Source organism: Ictidomys tridecemlineatus, chromosome 2 (genome assembly GCF_052094955.1).
Source record: "Ictidomys tridecemlineatus isolate mIctTri1 chromosome 2, mIctTri1.hap1, whole genome shotgun sequence".
In the NCBI taxonomy this organism is placed as follows: domain Eukaryota; kingdom Metazoa; phylum Chordata; class Mammalia; order Rodentia; family Sciuridae; genus Ictidomys; species Ictidomys tridecemlineatus.
In genome coordinates this window covers 14,833,567-14,857,157 of record NC_135478.1, presented here as the reverse complement: position 1 = coordinate 14,857,157, position 23,591 = coordinate 14,833,567, and the positions used below count along the sequence as shown (strand labels likewise).

At 56.6% G+C, this 23,591-nt stretch overlaps 1 protein-coding gene across 16 annotated transcripts in view; it reads right to left on the bottom strand.

Moving 5' to 3' along the window:
• The window catches only part of Crtc1 (CREB regulated transcription coactivator 1), a 73,336-nt gene extending 50,077 nt beyond the window's left edge, over nt 1-23,259 (bottom strand). For 14 of the 16 annotated variants that reach the window (XM_005332980.4, XM_021731498.3, XM_021731499.3 and 11 more), the window contains exon 1: nt 23,096-23,257. In XM_005332980.4, coding sequence (XP_005333037.2) covers nt 23,096-23,221 — 126 coding nt within the window. In that variant the 5' untranslated portion in view covers nt 23,222-23,257. Of the gene's footprint in view, nt 1-23,095 lie in introns of all 16 variants that reach the window. The other 2 variants (XM_078037883.1, XM_040290251.2) reach the window with 2 other exon arrangements.
• Nucleotides 23,260-23,591: the final 332 nt, after the last annotated feature.

The following is a 23,591-nucleotide window of genomic DNA, read 5'->3' as shown; positions in this document are numbered from 1 at the left end:
AACATGTTCTGTAACTAGACGGAGCTGGTGGCTGCACAACACTGAGATGGTGCCAAATGCCACATAACTGTTCACTTTAAAATGGTGAACGTTGCCAGATGCAGAGGCGCCCACCTGTAATTCTTCAGGCTGAAGGAAAGAGACTCCAGCTGAAGAAGGAGAATCACAAGTTCAAGGCCAGCCTCGGCAATTTAATGACACCCTGTCTCAAAATTAAAAATAAAAAAAGGACTGGGGGCACTGGGGTTGTGGCTCAGTGGTAAGAGTGCAGGTCTGGCCCGTGCAAGGTCCGGGATTGGATCCTCAAGCACCACATTAAAAAAAAAAAATGAATAAAATAAATGTATTATGTCCAACTACAACTAAAAAATAAATTAAAAAAAAAAAAGGACTGGGGATGTAGCTCAGTGGTAAAGTGCCCCTGGGTGTAATCCCCAACATCCCCTCCAAAAAAGGTGACTTTTACTGTCCCATTAAATACAATGGATCCAAACCCAACCCTGTCCCAGGGCTGGCAGGGCCCTGCCCTTCTGTCCCTCAGGACCGCTGCCAGGTCTTCCTTCCAGCCCCCCTAAGTCCCTCGGCCCACACACTCTCTGCCTGTGCCATCTGCTCCCACACCCACTCCCCTAGTTCTAGGGACAGCTGGAGCTTTGACCTGGGGACCACGTGCAAAGCCCCCTCCTCTGAGGGCCCCCTACAGCAACCAGCAGCTCTGCTCTGCCCCTGCGGCACTCAGCCCAGCTGGGAACTTTCACCTCCCCGTGGAGCCGAGCACCTGTGTCCCCTTTCTGGGCCTCTGGGCAGACAGAGGGGAGAACGCAGGGCGTCACCACCCCTCCAATGGGGACGCTATTTGGGAAACTCAGCTTGGAGGGAACGCAGCACGGGTGGCCGCCCCGATCCAGTCCAGGTCCACTGCAAAGACTCCAGCTGAGCTCCCAGGTGGCCCCTGACCCCAAGGGCTACTGCCCAGGGATGGTCGGTGCAGCTGAGACGAAGGCCACAAGAAGACACATCCAGTCCTGGGCTCCCTGTGCCCTGATGCCACACAGGGGACCCCAGGGGAGGGCCTGGCTTTCCTGCCCCTCAACCCCTCACTCCCAAGCCCCACCCGCCCCTCAGCCCCCACCTTGCACCTGTCACCACTCACTGGACATTCCCTGAATCCTGCACCCCCACCCTCCAGGAGCTAGACTGACACGGCTGGTGTGCACCCACCCATGTGCCCGCATGCACACACTCACACTGTGGCTACAAACCCCCGTGTGCCGCGACCAGCAGCATCTGGCCCGCAGCAGCTGCAATGAGACCTTATTTAGAAAGGCGGTGTGTGCCGGTGTAATCGGGTTAAGAGGAAGCCGTGCACTGCAGTACAGTGGCCCTCACCAGTGGCAGGTGACCTCGTGTGATAAGAACAGACGTAAGAAGGCCACATGGAGACAGAGTCAGAGGGAGCCACCAGAAGCTCAAGAGGCAGGAAGGACACCCCCGCCTCTGCAGCCTCTGGAAAAATCAGCCCAACTGACACTTTGAGTTCAGACTTTCTGCCTCCAGAACAGCGAGTGCACATTGCTGCTTTCTAAGACCACAGGTTTGTGGTCTTTGGGTGGCAGCCCTGGTACTGTCCCTGAACAGGCAGGGACACCGTCCCCAGAGCCCAGGGTGGGCACTGCCGACTCCCCGCAGGAGCAGGAGCTGCTCTTGAAAGGCACCAAGGGAGGTGGGCCCAGTGGAGCACTCAGAAGGCTGAGGCAGGAGGGTCGCAAGTTCAAGGCCAACCTCGGCAACTTAGCAAGACCCTGTCTCAAAATAAAAAATAAAAAGGTCCAAGGCTGCCGCTCAGTGGTAGAATGCACAGTGGGGCCCAGATCCAGACGTTCGGAGTTCAGGACCCCATCGAGCCAGGAGGCTGAGGCAGGAAGATTACTTGAGCACATGAGTTCAAGGTCAGCCCGGGCAGCTGGGCATGGTGCACACATTTTTAATCCCAGTGGCTCAGGAGGCTGAGGCAGGAGGGACAAAAGTGCAAAACTAGCCTTAGCAACTTAGCGAGGCCCTAAACAACTTGAGACCCTGTCTCAAAGTATGAAATTTTAAAAAGGGACTGGGAATGTGGCTCAGTGGTCGAGTGCCCCTGGGTTCAATCTCTGGAACAACAACAAAAAAGAAAAAACAGCCTGGGCAACGTGGTCAGGCCTCATCTGAGGAAAGCAAACAGAGACAAAACAAGAAGTTAAACAGACTTACACATGGCCCAGCAATTCCACTCCTTGGTTCAGACCCAAGAAAACTGAAAACCATTCACACAGATCCTCGTACACACACATTCAGGCAGCTCTACACACAGCCGCCAAACCGTGGAAACCACTCGAATGCCCACCCACAGGTAAGCAGACAGACACAAGGGCCCATCCACACGGTGGAGTATCAGCCACAAAAGAAAGGAAATGCGGAGCTAAGTGGTGGCTCGGCGGCAGAGCACACGCCTCGCAGGTGAGGCACTGGGTTCGATCCTCAGCACCACATAAAAACAAACAAAATAAAGGTTAAAAGAGAGAGAGAGAGAGAGAGAGAGAGAGAGAGAGAGAGAGAATACATGAAAAAAGAAAGAACAAAAGAGGAAACTCAGTCAGGCAAGGTGACACACATTTCTAATCCCAGCAACTGGAGAGACTGAGGCAGGAGGACCACGAATTCAAGGTCAGCCTGGGCAACTTAATGAGACCCCGTCTCAAAGTAAAATAAAAAAGACTGAGGGTGAAGCTCAGTGGCAAAGCACTGCCTAGAGCACGCAGAAGGCCCTGGGTTCCAAGTCCAGCACCACACACGCAGAAAGAATGAAATCCTGATCCACAATGCGGACGAACCTCAAAAACATGATCCTGAGCAAGAGCAGCCAAGCCACAAAGGGCCACATGGTGAAGAGTCCATTTATGCAAAATGTCCAGAACACCCAGAGCTGGGCACAGCTATGTGTGCAGTTCAGGAGGCTGAGGCAGGAGGATCCAAGTTCAAGGCCAGCCTCAGCAACTCAGCAAGGCCCTAAGCAACTTGATGAGACCCTGTCTCAAAAATAAAAAATAAGGTGTAGTATGTGGCTCAGGGGTAGAGTGCCTCTGAGTTCAACCCCTGGTATCAAAAAAACAAATAAGAGAAACAAAATACCCAGAGCAGCAAATCCAGAGATAGGGAGCAGATCATTGGCTGCCCGGGACTAGACTTAGGGGCAGGGAGTGGCTGCTGATGGGGATGATCTCCTTTTGGGGAGATGCAAGTGTTCTGGATCCAGAGAGAGGCAACAGCTGCACAGCACCACATTGAGCTGCCGAACCGTAGACTCCAAAATGGTGACATGACTTTGTGTATTTTACCTTGGGAAAAAAATATGAAAGAGAAACCAAAAGGATCCTCGGGGTTCTGGCAGTGTGGGGTGACCAGAGGGGCCCACATCAGCCCACCTGCATGCTGCCAAACTGGGAAGCCACCAGGGCCCCATGTGCATGTAGAAGAGAAACACCTGGTGACCCTGGACATCAGCCCCCACAGGTCCCCTCCAGGGGTGGCTGGGCACAGGCAGAACCCTGGGGAAGGCACCAGAGCCTGCAGCCTGGCAGGCAGGAGCGGGGCCAGCCGCAACAGCGGTCTTCCTGAGGTCTGAGGAGCGTGTCCAGAAAAATGCAAACTGGTGGCCAACTTTAAAGTTTTTTATTTTAAAATTAACTTAAACATCAGAATTGCTGGCTTCTCCTTAAACGCTAGACGTGCCGACACACCAGTGCCTGGATTCCTGGCTGGGATTCATCAGCCTGCTCCCCCCACTGCCTCCCGTGGGAATGGAAGCTTTGGTCCCCTCACGCCTGAATCCAGCTGGCCCTGGACTATGAGGGGTTGTCACAACTGGAGGTCACCCAGTGGACTGCAGCCCCAGGGCCACCAAGCCCAGTTCGTTCCCTCTACTCCCTGCTCCAGCTCAGCAGCTGCTTGGCCCGGTTCGAGGCCTGGAGGAAGCTCCCCCTCCACGAGCAGCCCCCCGGCTCTCCCTGAGAAGCAGGCCATCTGGGACAGGAAGGTGCAGTTAGGATGCTGCGCGCAGGCCAAGCGAGGCCTGGAACGCAGGCGTCCCCCGGAGCCAAAACACCAAAGACATCCACTGTGGCCTGTCTGTAATTAACCATGAGTGGCCCTGGCCTGAGTGGATGCCCAGCCCCTGAGGCCTGTGAAGCCCTGCGGAGGGGACACTGTGGGGTGGACCAAGCGTGAAGACAGATCAGCAGCCAGGCCCGGGCACAGGCTTCCTCAAGAATCAGGGAGGGGCCAGGGCTGGGCTCAGGGCTAGAGCGCCGGCCTGGCACGCGTGAGGTGCTGGGTCCGAGCCTCAGCCCCACATAAAAAGAAAGAAAGAAAATGAAGGCATTGTGTCCACCCACAACTAAAAATATTTTAAAGAAAAGAGTCAGGGAGGGGCTGGGGCTAGGGCTGGGGCTGGGGCTCGGGAATGGAGCGCTCACCTGGCACTGGTGAGGCCTGGGTTCCATCCCAAGCACCACGTAAAAACAGATAAATAAACAAATAAAATGAAAGTTATTAAAAATGGTTAAAATGGTAAATACTGATTTTAAAAAAACGTCAGGGAGTAGGGCTGCGGTGTGACTTGGTGTGGAGCGCTTGCCCAGCACGTGTGGGGCCTGGGTTCCATCCCCAGCACCACACAAAAAAATTTTTTTAAGGAATTCCTGGGGTGTCGCCCACACTTCACCGTGACCCAGAGCCCCCACGTAAGGAAACAGCCCACATCAGCGTTCACCCAGGTCCACCTTTACCCCCAGCAACCCCACTGAGTCCTGCACGTCCACCCATCGGGCAAGACTTCTCCCTGAGACCAGGCACTGTCCCCAGCCAGCAGGACAGAGGCTGAGGAGGGTGAGGAAGCACAGGGAGGGAGCCCAGAGCAGGGAGGCTGGCAGGACCAGCTGGAGGCCCTGGCACACACGGCCACCTGAGCAGAGGGAGGAGGCCATGTAGGGGAAAAGCAGGAAGTGGGTGGCCAAGAAGGTGACATTAGGGCTGGGAAGAACAGTCCGGGGGAGGCCCAGCGAGTGCAAAGACCCTGGGGCTCAAGGGCAAGCAGGCCAGCAGAGAACAGGATCAAGGGCAGGCTGCCTATGAGGGAGCCAAGTGGAGGGAGGGAGGCAAGAGCCTGGGGGGGTCGGAGCCCCACAGAGCCTCACCCTGTACCGGGCAATGCGGGAGCAGCTGGGACATGGCTGGTGACCCAGGCCTCTGCCCTCAGAACCTCTGTGTCATAGCTGCAGGGCTGGGACCTTGACCCTGGCTGCATTTAGACAGATGGGTGGGCATCCAGGCACAAAGACGACACCCAAGAGAGATGGGACCTAGAGACCCACCCTCTCTTCTGGGTTAAGCCCCAGGCACACTTTTGGCTTCCCAGAGGGTCCAAGAGGGGTCACCTCCACCCGTGCACATGGCCTCTTACACATACAGCTGCTGAACTGCCCCAGACTCCCCTCTGACCCGCATAACCCAGCCACAGACGGTCCCTGCCCGCTCCCTCCTGACAGCCCCTCCTCACGATCCAGCCCCAGACAGGAACTTAAGGCCACATCCCAGAAAGTTCTGAAAGGTGTCAGAACTGTCCCCACATCATGTTGCTCCACCTAAGGATGATGTCCAAAAAGGGGGCAGGCAGAGGGGCCAATCCCCAGACCCTGTCCCCTCTGTCACCTCCTCAAGTACATCGACCAACACAAGCCTCTACAGCTGCTCTGCCACCACCTCGTGCACCTCTGCTCCAAGGTCAAGGCCGGCCCAGGAGCACCCTGAACTCCCCAGGCTCTTCCCACCCCCTGCCCGGCCCTGCTGCCCTAGAAAGGCACAAGGATCCTGCCCCTCCAAGGACCATGCGGAACCAACAGAAGCCCTGCAAGGTCTGCCCACTGCAGGGTGAGGTGCACCCGAGGCCTCAGGGGAGGCAGCAGGCGGGTGGCAGCAGCTGGAGCCACAGCCCGGCTCCCAGCACCAAGCTGCAGACGAGCCTCCTATGACATGAGGACCCTGGACAGGGGAAAGGGGACAACCAGAGGGACATCTGCAGGGTAGGACGATGAGGGAGGGAAGTCACAGTGCGGCCTGCATCTGCTCTGTGTTGGGGTGCTGGGGACGAGGGCGGGCACTAGCGAGGTCCCGCAGAGACCTGAACAATGGCAGAAGGGCAGCTGCCACCGGAACCCAACCTCGGTCCACGCGCCCCACGGGACGATGCCAAGGCCCTCGGGCCAGCTCTCGTCCAGTCACCCTCCCTCCCAGCCCCACCCTGCGGAGCCTCCATGGCTCCTGGCCAAGCTCTTCCCACCCCTCAAACTCAGCTCTCCAAGGACTCAGGCCTCGGGGCTTCTCACGCGTCACCTCTTCTGTCAGCCACCTCCCCAGAGCCTCCCAGACCTGCTTCCAGAACGTTCCCTGTGATGCTCACAGGATCCTCCTCTAGCCCAGCAGCCCCTCACCAGGTTCATCATGTCCCTGATTCCTCCTTCCACACCCCCGCTCAAGGCCCTGGAAGAAGGCACAGTGATCTCCCTGATGCTGGTGTCACAGCCAGAAACCCGGGGGTGGCCCCGTTTCAGCTGCCTAAGCCCTGCGTCCCCCTCACCCAGCCCGCTTACCCACACCACCATCCCTCCCCAGGTTCTCCTCCATCCAAGGCTGAGCCTGGGTCTCCCCTCCCCCACCCACGGCCTCTTCAGGACCACGGCCAAGCTCCCCACTTGGCTCCCAGGGCCCTTCCGGATCTGGCTCCTCTCCCCTCCCTTCCCACCTGGCCCTTCTAGGCCTCTGGGCCTCTGTACATGCTGTTCCTCCACCACCCAAAGACCCTTCCCCTCCCCCTCCTGCACCAGTGACCCAGAGTCCTTCCTCCTGTCCTGCTGCAGAGCCCTCCTCCGCTAAGCAGCCTGCTGTGGACAGCCAGCAGGGCAGGCGATGGCCCTAATGGGTCCACAGCACACCTACTCTGGAGGCCGAGATGTGAGGATCACAAGCTCTAGGCCAGCCTTGGCAACTTAGGGAGACCCTGTCTCAAAATAAAAATTTAGAAGAAAGGGCTGGGATGGAAGTCAGTGGTAGAGCATTTGCCAAACACGTGCAAGGCCCTGGGTTCAACTCCCGGTACTGCAATAACGCAAACACACACACACACACACACACACACACACACACACACAGAGTTCAGACAGCACAACCCAAAGCTATCTCCAGACTCATTACACTCCCTATCTAAACCCAAACAACATTTGAATAGAAATTTTTAAAAATACACCCTAAAATTCACATGTAATCTCAAGGGACCTCAAATAGCTCGGGCAATCTTGAAAAAAAAAAAAAAACAAAGAAGGGGGACTCACACTTCCCAACTTCTAAACTTACTATGAAACTACGATAATCAAAACAGTGTGGTACTGGCACAAAGACAGACATATAGACAAAATGGGATAGAGAGAGAGCACAAAAATAAGCCCATATGGTCAAATCATTTTTTGACAACAGTGCCAAAACAATTCAATGGGGAAAGGACAATCTTTTCAACAAACGGCTCTGGAAAAACTGGATTTCCATATGCAAGAGAATGAAGCTAGACCTTCCCTAACACCATAGACGAAAATTAACTCCCAACAGATCAAAGGCTGAAAGTTAAAACTGTAAAGCCAAAAAACGTTAAAACCATAACTCCGTAACTGTAACTAGAACTATGAAACTATAAATCTAAACTACATATAACTCAAACTATAAAACTATAAAAACTTTTAAAAGTAAATAAAGGAAAAGCTTCATAACCGTGGATTTGGCACTGATTTCTTGGATCTGACACCAAAAGCACAGGCAACAAAGACATACATAAATTGAACTTTGTCAAAATTAAAAACATTTGTGCGTCAGAGACACAATCAACAGAATAAAAAGGCCCCATTCCCATGGAACAAGAGAAAATCTCTGCAAATCATACAGTTGATAAGGAATTAGCATTCAGAATATATAAAAGGACAACCCAACCCCACTGGTTTGCAGAGGACTTTGACAGACATCTCGCCAAAGAAGATAAATTGATGGCCAAAAACACACGAAAAGATGTTCGGCATCATTCACCAGCCACGAAATGCCAAGGAAAACCACAACCAGATACCACCTCACACCCCCAGGATGGCTATTATTAAAAAAAAAAACAACAAAGTAACAGTGTGGAGGATGTGAAGACACTGTTGGTAGAAATGTAAAAAAGGAAGACTGCAGCCCTGTATAATTACTTCTTGGTTTGAGGGTTTTGTAGTGGTGCTGGGGACTGAACCCAGGGTCTTGCGCAGGCCAGGCAAGCCCTCTACCACGGAGCCACGTCCCCAGCCCCCGCAGCCCCTGTATAGAAGAGTATGATAATTACTCAAAAAAAAAAAAATCAAATACAGAATCAACACACACTATAGCCACCCCACTTCTGTGTATACCTGCAAAATCCTTCAAAGCAGGGACTCAAATGGACATTGACACAGCAATGTTGGCAGCAGCGTTACTCACAAGGCCCACCGCTGGAAACAGCTCAAGCGTTGGTCCATCAACGGATGAACACATACTCAAAACGTGACCCATGTACACACCCCCAGCCCTATTTTGTATTTTATTTAGAGACAGGGTCTCACTGAGTTGCTTAGGGCCCCACTTTTGCTGAGGCTGGCTTGGAACACAGGCTTGTGTCACTGTGCCGGGCAGCATCCAGTCTGAAAGAGGAAGGAAATCCTGACCCAGGCTACAATGAGGATGAACCGTCAGTCAAGCAAGCCAGTCACAGATGGCAACATGCAGGAGGGTCCCAGAGTGGTCACATTCACAGAGATGGAAGCCGGGATAGTGGCAGCCAGGGCTGGGAGGTGGGAGCGGGGGCTTATGTGTGTGGAGGGGACAGGGTTTCAGGTGGAAAGGTTGGAAGTCCTGGAGAAGGATGGTGGCCACAGTTACACCACATAAAAGCACTCGAGGGCTGGGGATGTGGCTCAAGCGGTAGCGTGCTCGCCTGGCATCCGTACGGCCCGGGTTCGATCCTCAGCACCACATACAAACAACGATGTTGTGTCTGCCGAGAACTAAAAATAAATATTAAAAAAATTCAAAAAAAAAAAAAAAAAAGCACTCGAAGCGCTGACCCATGCATGTTATGTGAATTTCATCAGAATAGAAAAGGGGGTCTGGGGGCACGGCTTGGGGGTAGAGCACTCGCCTCACATCCTCAAGGCCCTGGGCTCCATCTTCAGCATTAAAAAAAAAATTAATTTCTCTGGGATTCCTACCAGAAAACACACCACCTCAGTCCTACTGCCAGGAAACATAGCAAACCACGATGAAGGAGTTGTACAAAACGCTTGGGCAACACAGGGGTGAGGCCAGGGGTGAAAGAGACATCAGGAACGTCACAGGTCAGAAGAGTCCACGGAGACACTTCCACTAACGCCACCTGGAATCCTGGAGCAGCGGAAGGGCAACGGGGAAACGAGGGAGAGCCCAGCGCAGCCTGGGGGGAACTTGGACCACCTGCAATCCCAGGTGACCACTGCACCCGGATCAGCACACGAACCTTGGTGAGAGAAGCCAGGGGAGGGGCAGCAGGGACTCTGGACGGTGTCTGCAATTTTCCCCCAAGTCAAAAACCATCTCAAAAGAAAAAGTCAACACAGGGCGCAGGGCCCACGCCGGTAACCCCAGTGGCTCGGGAGGCTGAAGTGGGAAGATCAAGGGTTCAAGGCAGCCTCGGCAACAGCGAGGTGCTAAGTGACTCAGGGAGACCCGGTCTCTAAATAAAAGACAAAATAGGGCTGGGATGTGGCTCAGTGGTCAAGTGCCCCTGTACTCCCCCAAAAACTAAAAATAAAAAATAAAAAGGTAAAAGAAATGAATAGCCACACCACCACCAATGAAACTGAACAGGCCGGGGCTGTGGCTCTGGGCAGAGCGCTTCCTAACATGCATGAGGCACGGGGTTAGATCCTCAGCACCATGTAAAGATAAACACAAAACACAGGCATCTGTCCATCCACAACTACAAAAAAGAACAAGAAAGAAACTGAACAGAGATGATTCATAAACCAAGATGCCGGGTGCAAAGGCGAACAGGGCGCAGTCCCACCCTCATGGCTGCACAAGTGGCACCCAAAGGCCAGCCTCAGGCAGAAGGGCGTCCCTGTAGCCACCTGCTGCATGCCAGGTGGGCAGGCCCAGGGCCAAGCGCTCTGCCCAGGGAGTACCGTGTGTGCCCGGGCCATCTCTCCCGGGGCCTTACTAGTCTCCTCCTTGTGCAGATGGGAAACTGAAGCCCAGAGGGGAGGGCTCATTTGGCAGGAGGTGGCAAATGTGGGGTTTAAGCAGCAGAAACAAGCCACTCAGCCAGGTGCTGGGGGCCCTAGGATGGGATTCTTGGGGCCCAAGTGGCCTCTAGCACCCCAACCCTGTCCTCTCTGTGTCTACTGAGCCTTCTGGGAAATTCACTTCCCTGCAGAACTCAGCTCTGGACGCGGCTGCCTGTGGGCCAAGACTGAGCTGAAGGGGCACGAGCACCCAGCGGGGCTGTAGTCATTCTGTGATTTAATGAGCTACTCCTGTCCTAATATAACCACCAAGCCCACCAGCCTGGGAGGACACAAGGATCCCCACAGCGTGATGGCACCAGGATGCTCACAGATGCAAAAGGACCCAGCAATTAAGGGCCCTGGGAACTTCTCCCTCTGGTCACTTGAACACTGATCTTGACCGCAAGTGAAGAGAGGCCTTCCAGCACACACTGGGGGCTCAGTGGCCGCCTCGAAGCTGGGCAGCAGCTCAGTGTGCTCATGATGGGGACACGCTCCACCTCTGCGTGTCCCCATCATGAGGGTTGCCAGCCCCGCAGAGGCAGCCCCAGGTGCCCAGCCTGGCTGTGCTGACACTTCCTCCCAGAAATTTCTGGGCGAATGACCAACTGGCACGCACCCTCCCTCCCTCTGCACCCAGGTGAGCAGTGCCAGATGCACAGGAGAAACGGGAAGCGCTTTGGTTTCTCCGGTTTCAATTTTAATTGATGTTTGGAAACATAATTTTTTTTTTTTTTAATCAAGGTGTGGGCTAGGGGTGCAGCTCAGCGGACATGAGGCCCTGGGTTCCCTTCCCAGCACCACCAAAACCGAGAAACCAAGGTGTGGCAGCAGAACACACCCGCAAGAAGGGCAAGCAACCTGCAAAAGTCCTCAAGGAAGCCTCACCCCGGCAGGGAGCCCCTGGAGCAGGCGGGGGGGTCTTGGGGAATGGGGTGTTCACGTACACACAGCAGACGGCCCACAAACAAGAATGCCCATCCCCAGGCTGGGGGGTGGCGGTGTCCCTGGGTCCATCTCCCAGTGCTGGTCGCAGAGATGCAGTCCCTCTGGGGTCAACGCCCCACCCACCCCTGCCTCAAGCTCCACCTCCTAGGAAGGGCAGGCGTGGAGCAGGGAGGACATCCTATACGGAATTAGGACCCAGTGTCTCTGCTGCGGAAGTGATGTTGCTCCACATGGGGCCACCAGGGAACAAAGTCATGGCCAATTAGCATAAGCCTCCCCTTGTCATCGGTCCTGGGGAACTGAACTCAAGACTTGGGTGAAAAACCTGTGGAATGATTCAGGAAACTTACAGCACATGTCACAGAGCCAATCAGACTTGGCCCAGCCACCCCCACCCAAGTCACACAGCCCCAGCGCCGGCCACCTGCAGGGGATACCAGCCCTAGCCCACTCCCAGCTTTCCTGCACCCACCTGCATTCCTCTCAGGTTTGTCCCCATGTGGCAGCCATAGGAATCTTATACTAAGCATCAATGTCACGACACCCGTCCTCAAAACCCTCCCTAAGCACCGCACCACCCCGTAAGCAGATCCCAAGCCACAAGGCAACATCCACTGAGCCCAGACAGGACTGCTTCTCCCTGCGGGAGGCCTCCTGCTTCTCATCATCTCGGCCACCCTTGTTCCCCAGGCTCAGCTCAAACATCACCTCCTTCACTTTCAGAGCCGTAACCTCAGGGGACAAGGCCAGCTGGCTGCTGGTGTTTTCTGAGCATTCCCTAGAACAAGGTCTCCATCTGATTTGACCTGCAAGGCATCTCCAGGGCCTAACACTTTGTAGGTGCTCAATTAACACTGACTGACTGACCAAAGGAATGGACTCCCAATTCAATCCCAGCCGCTAAGGGCAACATCACTCAGAGACCCTAGTGCTGCTCCCATTTCCCCTAGGGAACCCAGCGGGTTGGGCGGGTGCCACCACACTGCCCCAGGCCCATCCCACCCTTAGTCCACAGGGGTCTGACGGCCTGTCCTGGAACGGGAACACATTGTATGAGTTGGTACAGGCTCAGGGCTGGCTCCATGAAACAGTTCCAGAGATGGCCTTGCTACTCTCCTGGCTCAGGACACCTTAGTGGCTGGTATACAATCGATCCTGCACTGAGCCCACAACTCCAGACCATGTGTGAGGAACTAAGGGGGACGCCTGAGCAGCAGCAGGAAACCCCGCCTCCTAGAGACCACCACCTCGGAGGCTCTGGAATGATCTCAGGAGGTCAGTGCCCGGCTGCTGCTGCCGCCTGCTGAGTACCCTCTGTGCAACCCACCAAGTACATGCTGTGCACCTGCTGAGTACCTACTGAGTACCCACTGCGTGCCTGCAAAGCACCTGCTGAGTGTACACTACGCACCCACTAAGTATATGCTGTGCACCTGCTAAGTGCCTGCTGACTACCTGCTGTGTGCCAGGCAAATGTCTGTTGTATACTTGCCAAGAACCTGCTGCATGCCCACCCAGTGCCCACTCAGTGCCTGCGTGTGTTTGCAGGCGTGTACCCCAGAGCCTTAGCGGCAGCGAACACAGTGCACATCCACACACCAGGCCACACTCAGATGCAGAGAGCTGCACAGAGACACTGGGACCCCCATTTCCCAAGGACAAAGCCCAGCCCAGGTGGGACATCGTGGAAGGAAGTGGAGAGCCAGCTGAGGCTGGGCACCTACGGGATGGCCCTCCACAGTGCCCACGCTGCAGAATCCTCCATGCCCATCTGAGAAGCTGAGGACGCCGCCCCGGCCACGCTTCATTTCCTTTTGGCAAATAATAAATATTGACTCTCCGAGGCCTCGGCCCTGGAGGCACGTGGTAGCCTCCTTGTTTGGGCACCTGGACCCCCATCCGGCCAAAGCACCGTAGTCAGACGCGGCCAGGGAAGAACACCCCCTTCTGCCCTGGGCACACTGGATATGGTGATGAGGAGAGGAAAAGGGAGGAGATCAGAGAGTACCCCAGCCCGGCGGGGAGCCTGCTCCATCCTGTACCCTGGAGCCCGGGGTCCCCATTCTCCCAGGAACCCGCCGCCCTGGCCTCCTGAATGCCCCCAGTCCTCCTCCCAACCAAGGCACCCCTCCTCCTACTGCAGGGGATCAGGGACACAGAGGTGGGGCCATTCCCAGACAGGGACCCTGCAGAGCCTCCCATGCACATGCGTGTGTAAGAACACACTCAAAGAACGTGCGGTTAGGAAAAGCCCAGAGCGGCCGTGCCAACGGGCAGATATGCACCAGGCTCAGCATGACCCGAGGTCAGCTTCAGAAATACCTGGGCCCTGGGGCCAGACACAGGTCCCAATCCCTACTCCTCACATCCCAAGCCTCGCGACCTCCCAGGCCTCAGTGTCCCCTCTACGCAATGGGCTCTTTTTCGTGGGTTCCCACAACAGTCCGCTGGGTCCACACTACGTGGACTCTAGCAAACCCAGTTCCTGCCACTCCTTGTATGGCCCTGGTGACTGTGGCCATCCCACTGAAGCCTCGCGTGGCTCCCCGTAGCCCACACGCTCAGGGCCCTCACCACCTGCCCAGCTTCCTTCCAGCTGCTGGCCCTGGGCAGTTTCTCTCTAAGAGCCATTTCCTCCCTGCGCGGTTCCGGCAGCCGGACTGCCCTGCCCCACCCTGCCCAGCTGGCAAGCCCTGGCTGTGTAACGCGAGAGGACGCACACTGGCCGCTGGCTTGGTCCAACCGGGTCAATCCTAGCTCACCCCTAATGCTGCTGACCTCCATGCCGTGAAGCAAGAGAGAGGCTGGGTCTGCCTGTGTCGCTACATGTTGCAGGCTTCAGGGTGGCCCTCAGGTGACTGTGGCCTCTGCGCAGCCCTCTCCCACACTCACTCAGGCAGGGACCGCTCACCGGGCTTCTGGCCATGCCCTGCTGCCTCTCAGAGCCAGGTCGCTCTCGGTGGTGGGGGCCGTCCTGAGCCTGCAGGGCTCGAGCAGCATCTTTGGTCTCTACCCACTCAATGCCAGGAGCACCCCCACACACCCCATCGTGACAACCAAAAACGTCCCAGTGCTGCCAAATGTCCCCAAAGGCAGAATCAGTCCTCAAGAGCATGCTGCTTTCCATGGAGTGATGTCGTTTCTTCTTTTCTTTCTTTTTTTTTTTTTTTTGGACTGGGGACTGAGCCCGGGGTGACCTACCACCGAGCTACATCCCCAGCCATTTTCACCACTTACTCTGAGACGGGGTCTAGCTACATTGCCCAGCTGCCGTGACCTCGTGGTCCCCCCGCCTGGCCTACTGGGATCACAGGTGTGCGCCGGCACCCAGCCCAGCTGCGGGTCCGATGCTTCCTTGGCAAGCGTTCAGGCCACCCCCCTCCTGCCAGCTGCCCCCAGTGTCCATGTGGCATTCCTGATGTGGCTTATGGAATCCCGACTGAAACCAGAAAGCCAGCGACACAGAGCACAGCTGACCCAGCACAGACTAAAGAGCCTCAGCCCCCAACAGTAGGACCAAAGGGCCCGCGGTGTGACAGGAACCCAAGGGACAGAGCAGAGATGTGACTGGCCAAAGCAGGTGTTATTTGGCGCTGTGCTCTGAGGGGCTAAACCTGGGGACAGTGAGGAGGGAAGACATTCCCTGGCTGTAAGACAACTGGACGCTGTCACCCCAGGACTGGCCAGCTAGCTCACCCAGCCCAAGGTGAGCACCCTCCTTCCACCTAGGTGACCCAGAGGCCCAGGCCCCCAAGCAGGGCCCGTGTGGCAGACTCCTCAGACCTCCACCCAGGACCCCAGCCCCCACTCCAGACAGCAGAAGCAGAGTCCTGGGGAGCCTGTCCCTGTCCCTCCAGACAGTTCACAGGTCCCAAAACCGGGAGGAGTGCCACCTGCCACGCCCTCCCTCCAAGCCCCCGCCATCTCCAGCCAATCCTCCTCACTCTCCAGGTCACCGGGTCTTGAAGACAGTAGCCCAGGGGCCAGCAAACACCTGGGCAGACCACATGTCAAGGAACAGGCGTGGCCCGTGTTCTAGTAAAACTTTATTAGGTGTAGCTAGCCAAGGCCTGGATCTGCGGGGTAGGACAGCAATCTGGTGGGTCCCAGCTGGCATTCTGTGTTAGACGATGGGCCACCAGCGTGCCAGCCAGGAAGTGAGGTCCTGGGGAAAACTGCCTTCAGGGAGTGCTTGCTGGTGGACCCGGGACGGCACGGAGACAGGTCTCATTGTGAGACTCAGCCAAACTACCATGCCGGTCCCTCAGTGGGGACACCCCCTCCCCCACCCGGCCACCCTATCCTACACATGCTGCAGGTTCGGAAACTCTCCTCCGATCCCCAGCGAAGGCGGGCCCGGCTACGTCCTCTGAGCACTGGCCACTTGGTTAGGTCACGACGCACAGCAACCCCCTCCCAGGAATCTGCCAGAGAGACTCGAAAAGGATCGCGAGCAAATCCTCACATGAGACACTCGCCACAGCCCAAGGAGGAAACGACCCAACGTCCACCAAGAACAAAGGGGCCAAAGCGGGTGAGCCATGCCTGGAAAACACCGGTGAACCTCGAAAACAGGGCGCTGAGCGGCAGGAGCCACTGGAAAGGCCACACGGTGTGAGTCCACTGATAGGAAATGTCCAGAACAGGCGACTCCACAGAGCACGAGGCACATCAGTGGCTGCCGGGACCCGGGGGAGGGGGACGGGAGTGACCGGGCAGTGAATGCACAACCTTGTGAATGCACTAAAGCCACCGTGTCGTATACCAAAATGGTTAATTTATTGCGAATTTCATCACACACACACACACACACACACACACAAAAGACACCGTGGCGCCCGGTCTGCCTCCAAGGCTGTCCGCTGAGGAGCGCCAAGACGCGTTCTGGGGCCGGTGGGGGCAGCCGGGAATCACGTGCGGGGTACATGAATGGAAAGGCCTAGAGCCGGGCTGGGGTCCCCCATGAGAGCCTCCTTCCCGTGGCGAGCCACCAGATGAACCAGGAGGCTCCTCTGCATCCCCTGAGACCGGCACCAGAGCGCGCTCCAGGCCCAGCAGGCGTGGCCCCGGGAAGCAGAGCTGCGCCCAGCCACCACCTCGAGGCCATGACGGTGAGGGGCAGGAGGTGCTGACTCCCAGGTCCAGGTCCCCAGAGAAACAGGGCTTGGCTCCGGAAATCGAGTCACACAAGAACAGCACTCCCCCACAACCGGAAGCTCCAGTTGGTTTCGTGTGAGTGTTTGGTGGGTTTGGTTGCTTTGAGAGGGGTCTCCCCAGGCTGCCCAGGCTGCTCTAGAACTCCTGGGCTCAGCTGATCCTCCTGCCGCAGCCTCCCTCGCAGCAGGGACCCCGGTGCCCTCGCTGTGCCAGCTGCCCGCTGGTTTTATCCTTGCTCCAGACCACCGCTGCATGCTGCCCGGGGCGCACCCCAGCTCGGCCTCCTCCCAGAAGGATGCTCCGGGCCTCAGCTTCCCCATCAGCAAGATGGAGGGAAAGCAAGCTCCTTGCTGAGGCGTTAAGCGGCACCAATCTAGGAGTAAGTGACAGCCACAGGGTGCGGAACAAGGCACAGGGCTCCTTCAGGGCACAGGGCAGACTTCTCCTCCGAGAAACCTCTGCTCGCGTGTCCCCCACCCAACTCGGCACACAAGCCAACACCCTCACCCAGCACCAGCACCCCTGCCCTGGGCCCAGGCCCTGTGGTCAGCTCCCAACCAGAGGAGACCCCTACCTGTGGCCCTGGTGTTCACCGTCTGTCCCTCTGTCCCACTCACTATCACCCTGAGCTCAGTGTGGGCGAAGGCCCCCGTCTCCACAGTGGGTGAAGGAAGGGCCGCTCCCACCACGGAGCCAGGCGGGAAAGGCCAGGCCCCTCAGCAGCTGCCAGCCCGCCTCGGGGAGGGCCCCACCAGGCGGGAGGTCCCCACCAGGCGCGGCTTCTGCAGGCTCTCTGCCTCGGACCCCAGGGAGCCTCCTGTGGCCACTGTCGCAAATGACCACAAACTGGGAGGTGTGAAAGCACCCAAATTGACTCTCCCCCAGTTCTGCAGGCCAGAGGTCTGTGACGAGGTGTCGGCCGGCCACCCGCCCTTGAAGGCCCAGGGCAGTATCGTCCTGGCCTCTCTGGCCTCTGGTGCTCCTTGGCTGGTGGCCACCTCACACCAGTCTCGGCCTGTTTTCACGAGGCCTTGTCCCCTGTGGCTGTGGCACGTCCTCTTTTCCTAAGGACACCAGACACTGGCTTGCGGGCCACCCTAGATCCTGGACCATCTCTCCTCGGGCTTCTGACTCTGATTACAACTGCGACCCTTCTTTTCCGACGAAGGTCCCCCTCACGGGTGGGGGCTGGGAGGTGGGAGGTGTTTTCCTTGGAACCACCGGCCACCCGCCATGGCCGACAGCTCACAACCTGGGGGGCTTTGGAGGGGCAGGCAGAGCGGCGAGGGCGCTCATCCTGTCCTCTCATCAGAGTGGCTCAGGGAGTCCTACGTGCGCCCCGAGCCGAGGCCACAGATGGCACCGGGGAGTGGAAGCAGCCAGCATGGAGGCCTCCCGTGCCAAGGCGTGACTGGGGGCCACGATGGGGGGCCGCCTCCACACGCCACTGGTCCAGCCCCTGCTGCACGCTGCCTAGACCCGCCCGTGCAGGGCCACCACATCACAGAGCAGGACCAGGAGACTGCAGTGCCTCCGTCGTGACCAGGTCACCCTGGGCTGCTTTACCGGGGAACTTTGGCCCAGGTGCTGTGGCTTGAGACACTCAGTAACCAGTGAAGGGCTGGGGAGGTGGCTATGGCAGAGCCTCGCTGGGTTCCATCCTCAGCACCACATATAAGTAAAATAAGGTATCATGTCCTCTGCAACTAAAAACTATAAAGTAAATCAATAAACAACCAGGAAGCCTTGGCCAGGTGGTGACACACCCCAGCCCTATCCCTAACCCTTCCCATCTGACCCCCCAGCCCAAATGCCACAAAAATCCCTTGCTCTTGGTCACCCCGTTTGGGAGCCAGCACCCCCCTACTGGCTGCCTGAAGCAGCCACTCAGCCCACACCTCCCCCCTCACGGCTCTGGCCATCTTCTAAGCCAGAAGCATCCTGGGGGGGGGGGTGTACACAGTGCTACCATGGGACCCCGCAACTCCACTCCCCAGCACAAGGCCAAGGACGCGGATGCCCACAGCTGCCAGATCCCCAAAGACAAAAGGGTCCAGCGGGAAAAGTCAATGTGACAGATCCACGTAAAAAGTATAAGGTTCAGCTACACCGAGGAATAAGTGACGGATGGAAGGGAGAGTTGTGCAACACTGTGACTGTACTTAATGTCACTTAATAGTACACCTCAAAAAGGTTAAAGCAGCTAATTTTTATGTTACATATACTTTGCCACAAAAAAATTTTTTTGGCAGAGTCAAGGATTGAACCCAGGGGTGCTCTACTACTGAGCTACATCCCAGCCCTCCTAATCTTTTCTTTTAAGATAGGATCTCGTTAACTTGCTAAGGGCCTTGCTAAGTTGCCAAGGCTGGCCTCAAACTTGCAATCCTCCTGCCTCAGCCTCCCAAGTAGCTGGGATTACAGGCCTGTGCCACTGCACCTGACAGCCACAAATTTAAAAAAAAAAAAAAAAAAGGAATGAAGCCGCAATCTTTGCTACTTCAAAAACACGGTGCTGAGTGACAGAAGCCAGACACAAAGGCCACATGGCGTATAATTTCATTGATATGAAATGTCCCAAAGAGGCAAATCCAGAGAGACAAAAAGCCGATTAGTGGTGCCAGGGGTTGGGGAAGGGGAGTGGGGAGTGACTGCTAGTGGGGGTGGGGTTTCCTTTAGGGGCACAGAAGTCGATGCTGGGCGTGCAACTGTGAATATGATCACACCACTGCAAGGTGGGCCCGACGCTGTGCAGAAGGACAGTAGTCCCTTGGCATCCCAGGGGCCTGGATGCAGGACGCTCCCAAAGGAAACCAAACCCACAGATGCTCAAGTCCCTGCGTCGCCTCTGCATAGAGCCAAGGCACTTCTTTCTGCAGAATCTTCCTCATCTCTCCATGACTTCTGACACCGACACGACGAAATTGCTGGGAAAAGTCACCGTACTGTATTGTGTGGGGAACAAGGACAGGGAAAAGGTCTGTACGCGTTTGGTTCAGATGCAATTTTCATTTTCCAAAGATTTTCAATCCCCTGTTGGTGGAATCTGAGGACACTGAGACCGGGGACGCGAAGGGCCAACTGTGACAGGAATAAGCAACAGACGGGCCGCGGCTGAGCCTCGCGGGCTGTGTCCCCAGGGTGAAATCCAGGCCTTGCACCCTCCTCTTCTCCCCTCTCCACCCACGCGCACTGTCCCCCCCGCCTCTGAGTGGGCAGCCTATGTCGCCCTCCGTGCCCCCAGCCGTCCCCTCCCAGCACACCGCTCCCTCGCAGTGACAGCCTCCTTCACTTGATTCCTTCTTCTCCCCCCAAATCCACATCAGCTCCCCAAAAGCACAGCCCTGGTGGACCTTGAAAACCACGAGGTCACCATACACCCAACACAGTCCCTGGGACACACTAGGCAATAAAAATTGTCGTTGCCCCAACTTTACAGGCCTGGATTCGAGGCTCAGAAAGGTTGTGAAACCTGCCCTACGCCACACAGCAGAGCGCCACAGCTCTCCCACAGGAAGGAAGGTAGCAGCTCACCCAGCTCAGGCCTGCACACCACACCAGTCCCTCCACCCAACACCCTGGGGTCCCCCGACAGGGACGTACTCATCTGGGTAAACCCCTGCAGATCAGCCTCCTCCGCCTGCAAGCACCTCAGGCCAGCCCACCATCGCCACGGGGAGCCAGGAGCACACACAGGAGGGGGCTGGCCGTCCTTAGACCCACGAGAGGAGCAGGCGCTGACCCGGCCACTCGAGTCCATCCACAGGTGTGAGGGAAGCCCTGGTGTCTGCTGCAGGAAGGAGCTCGACACAACCCGGCCACCGAGGAGCGCAGGCGGGGACCTGTGTCGGGTGAGCCCCACACCTACAGGCCACACAGACACACCATGGCCATCAGGCAGAGTGCCTGCTCGTCCTGGTCCCACCTGCCCAGGCGGCACAGCCCACGGCTGCACGCTCAGCACTGAATTCTACCCAGCAGGGTATAAGGCTCGAACCCCGAGCACCTCCGGGTCACTCTCCAGTGGGAGGCTTCTCCGCCTTGGAAACCTGGAGCCAGACTGCTCTCTGGGTGGGGTGTGCTGTCCACTGAGGGTTCTCAAGAGCATCCCTGGCCTCCATCCCCAGTGCCAACAGCCTCCCTTAGTCAGGATGATCAAAACATCTCCAGATATTGCCAAGTGTCCCCTGATTCTGCCACCCCCCACTAGTAGAAAACATTGCTTTGTCTCTAAAAGTTTGTTGTAAACGTACCTCAGCCTGGAGTCCAGCCCCCCGCCACCCAATGTAAAGAATGCAACAGAGCGCGCAGTGGGAGATGGAAAATGGACACCAGTGTGGACAGAACCACCAAATGCATACTCTAAAAATTTTTTCTAAATTCACTAACCAATGAATGGATAAACAAATATGATGTGTCCATCATAGGAATATTACTTAGCCATAAAAAAGAATAAAGCACTGATACACGCTACAACATAGATGGACCCAGAAAATGTCAGGCATGCCTGGCGAAAGCCAGACACACAAAGCCACACAGTGCAGGATTCCATTGATTCAAAATGTCCAGATTGGGCAAATCCACAGACAGAAAGCAGATTAGTGCTGCCAAAGGCAGGGGGAGGGGGGAGAATGGGCTGTGACTGCTAATGGGGACAGAGTTTTCTTTTGGGGCAATGAAAATAATCTGGAATTAGTGCTCACAGTCACACAACTCTATGAATTAACCAAAAATCACAGAACTTTTTCACTTTAAGCAAGTAAATTGTATGATATATGAATTATATCTCAATAAAGCTGCTATTTTTATCTCTTTTTTTTTCTCTTTGTAATCAAGGGCACTGAACTCGGGTGCTTTACCACTGAACTACATCCCCAGCCCTTCTTATTTTTTATTTTGGGACAGGGTTTTGCTAAGTTGCCGAGGCTGGCTTTAAACTTTCAATCCTTCTGCCTCAGCCTCCCAAACCACTGGGATTCCAGGTGCCCGGCTGGAGCTGTTCTGTTAAAGAAATCTTTTCAACAATAGTCCATTTCCAGCCCCATGCAGAAACCAAACTTCCAACCATGATGACACCACAAACCTAGTATGACCCCTTGCTTCCTGTCACACTACAAACATTTGACACCATGTGCTAGAGATAAGCCGCATACACTCCTGCTTCAGTTAATTGACCTGTGGGTGCCACTCACTCTCTTTCTTCTTCCACTCATTCACTCGTTTGCCAGCCACCTCTTTCTCCACATCCTAGAGGAGAAACAGAAGGGCCCCGCTCCCTGAGCAGGCTCTTGCAATGTCTGCCGACATAGCACCAATCTGCTCTAAATGTGTACACAGAAATGAAGACACACATCCTAGCCTGCAAGGCCACCTTCTTGGAGAGAAACAAGCATCTAATTATAAAAGATCACGACCCCAAAGTTCCACCTGAGGAATCAGAGATGGAGGTAAGTCTACCTGCACCAGTCAGATCAGTGGCCGAATCCAGAAACCAGGGGTGTGGGTGCCTGCAACTCCCACACCCACCTCCTCTTAGATCCCACAGTGCAGGATGGGGTCTCACCACTGAAGGACCTCAGCAGACATTTGCAGCCACCTGTGCACAGCATGCTCTCCTCCTTGACCCCCGAGGAAGGTCTTGCTAGACACACTTGAGAGGAAACTAAGGCCATGATCACGGGCCTACGAGAAGAGCCGCTTCAGACCCCACTGCCAACACACCCTGCTCCAAGCCCGTGGCAGCTTCCCAAGTGAGCCTGGCAGAACCTGGCCTGCTCCTGGATGCCACATGCACCCAGCCACCTAGGGCAGACCTATCCTCCCACCCTCATCCTGAAAGGGCCCCCGTCCCCCTAGGAGACCATCACCAGGTCCCCAAAAGTTCCAGGACTCAGCACAATTTGCCTTCTTAGGTCCCATCAGGACCAAGTGAGGGAGAGCATCTGACCTTTCCCTCACCTGTTCAGGAATGAGAGATACCTGTCCCACCCCAGGTCCACAAGTGGGGACGTCTGTCCCTCCCCAACACCCAAGAAGGGCACAGGTGACCGTGATGTAGAGGCACCTCTCCCCCTCGGGTAGCAATGCTGTGAGAGCACCTGTACTCCAACGCCCAGGTAAAAACGATGCCGACAAGCAGCACTCAGCCCCTACACCTCAGCGTCATCCTGTCCCCCCAGGTAGCAGTGACACGGGGACAGCTGTCCCCTCCAGGTAGTAATGATAGGCGGCATCCGTCCCCCTCAGGTAACAACTGATGTAGTGGTACCTGTTCCCTCCTGGTAGTAACGATGTAGAGCCCCTGTCCCCTCCAGGTAACAATGATGTAGTGTCACCTATCCTCCTAAAGTAGCAATGATGTGTTGACACCTGCACACCTCAGGTTTCTAGGATGTGGGGGTACCCGTCCCGCCCACGACGCCCGGGGCACAGGGACACCTGTCCCCCTCGGGCCGTGCCAAGCCCCGCCTCCGCCACGCGCGCCCCGCCCCCGCCGCGCGCCCCCCCCGCCCCGTGCACGCGCCAGACACGCGCCCCCTCCTTTCTCCTCCCCCGGCCCCGAAGGGTCGGCGCGGGCACCCCCTTACCCGCGCGGCGCGCGTCAGGCTCAGGTCCTTCATGACCTCCTCGAAGGCCGCTGTCTCCTCCGCCTGCTTCTGATTGTGCAAGGCGATCTTCTCGCTGAATTTCCGCGGATTGTTCGAAGTCGCCATCTTCTCGCCGCCGCCTCCTCCTCCTCCTCCTCCTCCACCTCCTCGCCCCCCCACTCGCTCGTGCCACAGCGCAAGCGCCGGCCGGGCCCACGGGCGGTGAGCACTGCGCAGGCGCGCAGGCGGTCGTGAGCGCGGCGCAGGCGCAGAAAAGAGACGCGCGGCGCGGGGGCGATAGCGCATGCGCGCGCCTCGGCGGCGCGCTTCAGACCCACAGGGAGGGAAGAGGGAAAGAGTGGGAATTTCGGCGCAGGCGCTTTGATCCGCTGCCTGACTCGCTGGACAGCGGCCGCCTGGCCATTGGGCAAGATCCAGAAATGGGCCGTAGGGCTGGAGACCCCAGAGCGAGTCAGCCTGACCCACGCACTCGCGT